Below are 5,780 nucleotides of genomic sequence, written 5' to 3' on the forward strand. Positions count from 1 at the left end.
ATTTCAATTATTGAAATGAATTTACTACCACAAATTGTATTCTGAATTGAATACACCTTCCTTGTCTTTTTATAGGGGCAATCACTGAGCATTTGTTTGTTTATCACTACCTTTGGTTAATTGCCTCAATCTTGTAAATCCAACCTTTGAATAAGAAAGTCTCCTCCTTACCATGATATTAATCTTGTACTAGTTGCTTGTTCTTTTACTTCTATTATTTCCGTCCATCTTGAATTTTTTTTTTACCTGTTTTGATTATATTTGGGCACAAAATTTTAAAAAATAATTTAAAAAGATTTTTAAATCTTATAATTTTGAGTTAAAAGATATGTCAAATATATCAAAATATTTTCTAATTTTATGATCTTAAACATTTGATGTGAAAAATTAAAATTCAACAGTTGTTAAAAGAAGAAAGAATATATTTTTTTGACAAATTAAAAAAATAGGCAAAATAAGGAAAAAATGTGCGAAAAATACTTGTACTTAGGCGAAAAGTGCAGTTACGTACCCTGAAATTTGCGGGGGTCCTGTAACTCCCTAGACTATTTTTTACTATATTTAACTGGCATATATTTGCCCCTTATCAAATATATTTTTTGTACACGCTCAACGTTCGTGAAATACAAGCAGTGATCCAAGTGGTCAAATATATGCCAGTTAAATACGGTAAAAAATAGTCTGAGGGGTCATAGAACTCCCCGCAATGTGCAGAAAACGTAACTGTAAATTTCGTCAAAGTATAAGTATTTTTCACATCTTTTTACTTGCAAAATAAATTAAAAACGTATAACTTTTTATCTTTTTTCTTTTGTACTTTAATTACACTATTTTATTTAACTAAGTCAAGCATATATAAGAAATAATATCTGAATTAAAGATAAGTTATCTCAAGTTGTATGATCAAACAAAAAATTATGAAGTACTAAAATTTTATTTCAGAATTATTTGTTGTTCTCCCTCGCACCAAACGGCCCCTACTGAATGAGATTATGAGTATATTGTTGTGTCAAGTAGAAAGTCTACTCTCTCTTACTATGTCTGTCCAACTTTCCCTTTTCAATATTTCCCTCATTATTCTCTCATCTTTTATGCTGAATACTCTTCAATTCTCCTTTCTAAACTTCAACAACTCACAACCCATTTCCCAATCTTCAACCTTCAATTCTCTCATCATTTCCTTAATCACTGCTAAAAAATATAAGTCCAAATTTTAATCTGAGGCCACGGAATAATGGCACAGAAATATCTGCATGAACTTCTTCAAGAAGATCAAGAACCATTTTACATTGCTAAAAGACACATTAATTTTTCTACCCGAAAAACCTCTTCCTTACAAGTCAAGAAAATTCAAAAACCAATAATTAATCAAACTCCAACATCTAAATTTTGCAAGAATACTTGCTTTTCTTCCTTTCATGACTCACCAGACTTAAGAAAATCCCCTTTGTATTTGCCTTCTCCTGCTCCAGTGAAGTGCCAAGAAAATGGGAAATTTGTTCTACATGTTCCTGCAAGAACTGCTACTTTACTTCTTGAAGCTGCAATGAGGATACAAAAGCAACAAAGTTCATCAAAAGCGAAAAAACAAATCAAGAAAGAGAAGTTTGGTGTTTTTGGATCCATTTTGAAGAGACTTAAAGATCGAAATGGTACTAAGGATGATGTGTATAATAGATCTGATACTTTTGTGGACCCCATGCATGGCGAGACTTTTAGTGCTCTGGATTGTTCTTTTTCCAAAGATCGAAAAGATACTCTCGCAGAAATGCTGAGTAAGATTGCATGTGATGAAACCTCGTGGTCAAGTCCTTTTATAAACTCAATGCATAGTGAGAACTTTAATCCATCAAATAATTCTTTTTCCAAAGATCGAAATGGTACTCTTGCAGAAATGCTGAGTAAAGATTCGTACGATAGATCATTAAGGTCTAGTCCTTTTTCGGAGCCCACGAATATCATGTATAACGAGAGTTTAAATACACCGAGCTGTCCATGCAATAACAAAGGAGTACTTAACATTGAAAACAAAGAAGAGAAGTTTATGGACTTGGAGAATTATAGCAATAATGGTGATTTTAGTCCTTTTAGATTTTCTCTTCAAAGGTGCTCGTCCTCCGGCGATGTTATGCCGGAATTTAAATCTCCGGCGGCTTCTCCGATGTGTCACAAGAAAGAGGTTTGTCTTTTTTACTTTTATAAATATCAGTAAGTATCCGTGAGTCATTATGACTCGATATATTATAACTGAAATTATGTTACACACTTTAATTTACTTTAATTGATGATATTAGAATGGAGATTTTTTTTTTAATAGCAAGTCTCATATAGTACTCTCTTCCTGGTGGTACGATTTAACTTTGACATGAAATTATTTTAAAAAGTTAAAATTTATAATCTAAATAAATTTATGTATTTATATGATTATAAGTTGTTTTATTACGAGTTAAAGAAATTAAAATTAAGTTGGTGAAATTTATTTTGAATTAAAAAAAATATCACATAAATTAAGGCTCAAAAGAACAATATGATATAATTAAAGAAAAAGTAATACTCACGTAAAGCGTCTCAAATATTGATTTGCACGACTTAATATATGCTCCCTTTTTTCGTCATTACTTTATACTATGCTTATTTAACTATCAATATATTGAACTGAATTTTTATCGAAGTTACCACTATTAGAAAGGTTTTCTGCTTGAATAAGTGTACATCAATGAGTTCAAATCACTCATAATCTTTTCATATATATATATATATTAAAAAATTCTGTTTCTGTTTGTTGGTAAAATGATCTAGTTGCCCGATTCACTGGCCCGGAATGTCTAATACAGCATCGGTCTCATTTCATGTGACACATTTTTCATCTAAAAAATAATGTCTATTTTACTATAATTAGAAAGAATTTAACTTTAAATTTTTTTTTTTTATGCTTAATGAATGATTTTTGTCACACAAATATTCAAGAATCATTTTAGACCATAAATTTTAAAATTTTTAATTTTGTATCAAATCAAAATGTGTCACATAAAATAAAATAGAAATAAGTATTGCACGTAACGTACTGTTGTTTAATTAATGAGAGGAATGTATCATTTTACTAGTCTCCTATTTTATTTTTAAGTGATATTATTTGATTTGATAAAAGAAATTTAATTAAATTTTAATAAGAAAATGAAAGATATATTGAAAAAGAAGAGTAGATATATAGAAACAAATTTGTGTATATTTTGGTAAGCGTACTTGAGATCACACCTCTGCCACTATAAAATCTTTTTCTATTAGGCCTTGTCTCTAAAATAGGAGTAGTACTTTCCATCTAAACGACAAACCACTATATATGTCATTTTAAAATTTGGACCCACTATAAGACAAAATTTCATTAAATTCTGGTCGTGTATATATATATATATATATATATATATATATATGCTTATTCACCAATTTTAACTTTGCCTCGAATAAAAGTGAGCCTATTATTTTTTAAAGAAGCTAAACCGACGATTAAAATGAGAATAAAAGTGTGCATGTCTTAATCCAAATCTAGTTTATTTAGTATAATTATTATAGTAAGTAATAGTTGTTTAAAAATTAAACTGGAAGATTTAATTTGACTTTTTGGTGTTTAGGACAAAGAAAAGTATGAAACAATTATAGCTTTGACAAGTACCGATAAGGTAGAAGAAGAAGAAGATGATGAAAATGAGAAAGAGCAATGCAGTCCAGTTTCTGTATTGGATCCTCCATTTGAGGAGGAGGATGGACATGTAGGTGCGGAGGTCGAGGAGGAGGATTCTGATCTTGATTGCAGTTATGCACACGTGCAAAGTACGTAAATTAATCTCAATTTTTCTAAATTTCTTTTTTTAATGATAAATATTGTGATATCTTTGAATTCAGTGTCGGAGTCAGGATTTTCATTGAGAGGTTCAGAAGTATACATACGAGCTAGTCGAAGGGGGTTCAACATCTACTATATATGCGTAAAAAATAGTTTTGACAATGTAAAAATTGTATAAAAAAAATATAATTTTCTGTAGGTGGCTCTGCCATTGTTTAAATTTACATCAAGGGTCTTTCGAAACATGCTAGATAGGGGTAAGTCTTGTGTACTGTATGTGAATTTAATTGACTTCTAGTACAATAGTTTTTTAAAAATAAGTTGTGAAGTCATTTTCAATAGTTACGTTATGGAACGCTGGTTTATTCAGGACATGCATGTTTGGTTAGTACATATTTTTATATAGTAAGGTCATTTCATGATCATTTTAATTGATTATGCTGATATTGATATGTGAATTATTTGAACACATAATAATGTGGGATCCATAGAAGGATCAAATGTCTTAATCATAAGGTTGTACATGCGTTTCCTGTACTTGTACATTATATTCATATGACATTAATATGACCTCATTGTCTCCTTACATAAATGCATGACTCATTGTTGTGGATCTTTTTTAACCCTAACTGGTAGAAAAATTAATTTTGACAAGTGAAAAAAAAAAGAGAATCTTTGTACAAATAGCCGGTCAGATTCTGTTTATGTTTTTTTAGTCAGTATATGCATAAATTATCCATGATTATACATATATTATACATATTTTTTTTTGCCTATTTTAAGTTTAAGTGGTTGAATGAACAGCTATTCGAGTTAATTCTTCTTTTACATTCATGCTTGCTGCTGAACTTTTCTTTTTAATTTTGCAAATCGAATTTAATCTCTTGATAAAAGTTTAGAGATTATTGAATGAATATATTGAAAATTAACGTGATTTTTTGTGTTACACTTTTAATAGGAGCACAACAGCAGCTTTTGCATAAGCTTCGTAGATTCGAGAAATTGGCAGAATTAGATCCAATTGAACTCGAAAAACTATTGCTCGAAGAAGAAGATGACAATGAAAATCGCGTAGAATGTCAAGTTTCTAACTTGATTTTTGAGGAAAAGTCTGACATTAAAAGTTTGAACTATGGAGAAGCAGTCTTTGGAAGAGAATGCAAGAGGTTAGATTTATCACAAGAATTGAGATCAAATAATACCATCGATATGGTGGTAAAATCGGATTTGAAAAATGAGTTTGATAGTTGGAACGAGTTTCAGGAGCAAAGAGAAGAAACCGCGATAGAATTTGCTTTTTCTATACTTGGATTGTTAGTTGAGGAATTGGAAGAGGAGCTAATTCATTTAGTGCACTCTTAGACAGATGTGAATTTCTGACGGACGTTTCATTGTAAATTTGGGATTTTCTAATGAAAAATCCGTTGAAAACATTTACAAAGAGTATAATTCCAATAAATCCGTTCGAAATTTTGTCATGATTAATTTACTTGCTTGTTTTCCACTTAATCAGAAACCATGATATGTTATTAAGAAATAAATTAATCTTCTCCATGATCCCAAATATCAACTTTTTAGAGGAAAAAAATAACTTAATCTATACACTTCTCCTATATGTACTTTTAATAAAGATTGGTAGGTGTATCTCCATTGGTGCAACTTTTTACGAACTTGAAGTTCAAGAAAGCTTTTCTACGTAGAAAAAGAATGAATTCTTTGATATGATTTTAAGCAAGGAATATTATTTATTTTTATGTCTAATGTAATGTTCTTATTCAATTGTTAAGGTCTTGTTTACTTTGGATTTAAACTTTCACGAATTTGTCCTTTGATTTTAACACAAAAGACACTTCAACAGTAGATTTGAACTAATACTTATCAGGTCCTAACTTTCACTTCAATAATATTTTTTTTTCTATGTGAAATTCGCCTAAAATAT

The 5,780-nt window shown here is 29.7% G+C and overlaps 1 protein-coding gene across 2 annotated transcripts; it reads left to right on the forward strand.

Moving 5' to 3' along the window:
* Nucleotides 1-909: 909 nt before the first annotated feature.
* LOC107843647 lies at nt 910-5,284 on the forward strand. Of its 2 annotated transcripts, none has more exons than XM_016687993.2 (3): nt 910-2,179; nt 3,630-3,828; nt 3,901-4,888. In XM_016687993.2, exons 1-3 carry the CDS (start codon nt 1,235-1,237, stop codon nt 4,017-4,019), a joined length of 1,263 nt encoding a protein of 420 aa, XP_016543479.1. In that variant the 5' UTR covers nt 910-1,234; the 3' UTR covers nt 4,020-4,888. The 2 variants fall into 2 exon arrangements, with proteins under 2 accessions (XP_016543479.1, XP_016543478.1); XM_016687992.2 differs by having other exon boundaries at nt 912-2,179; nt 4,800-5,284.
* The last annotated feature ends 496 nt before the right edge of the window (nt 5,285-5,780 follow it).

Source organism: Capsicum annuum, chromosome 10, assembly GCF_002878395.1.
Source record: "Capsicum annuum cultivar UCD-10X-F1 chromosome 10, UCD10Xv1.1, whole genome shotgun sequence".
Lineage (NCBI taxonomy): Eukaryota > Viridiplantae > Streptophyta > Magnoliopsida > Solanales > Solanaceae > Capsicum > Capsicum annuum.

Excerpts from the sequence above, each read along its gene's own strand:
- LOC107843647 (XM_016687992.2), top strand. The coding sequence starts at position 1,235 with ATGGCACAGAAATATCTGCATGAACTTCTTCAAGAAGATCAAGAACCA. Across the intron at positions 2,180-3,629 it reads CGATGTGTCACAAGAAAGAG|GACAAAGAAAAGTATGAAAC; the intron begins GTTTGTCTTTTT and ends TTTGGTGTTTAG. Across the intron at positions 3,829-4,799 it reads CAGTTATGCACACGTGCAAA|GAGCACAACAGCAGCTTTTG; the intron begins GTACGTAAATTA and ends CACTTTTAATAG.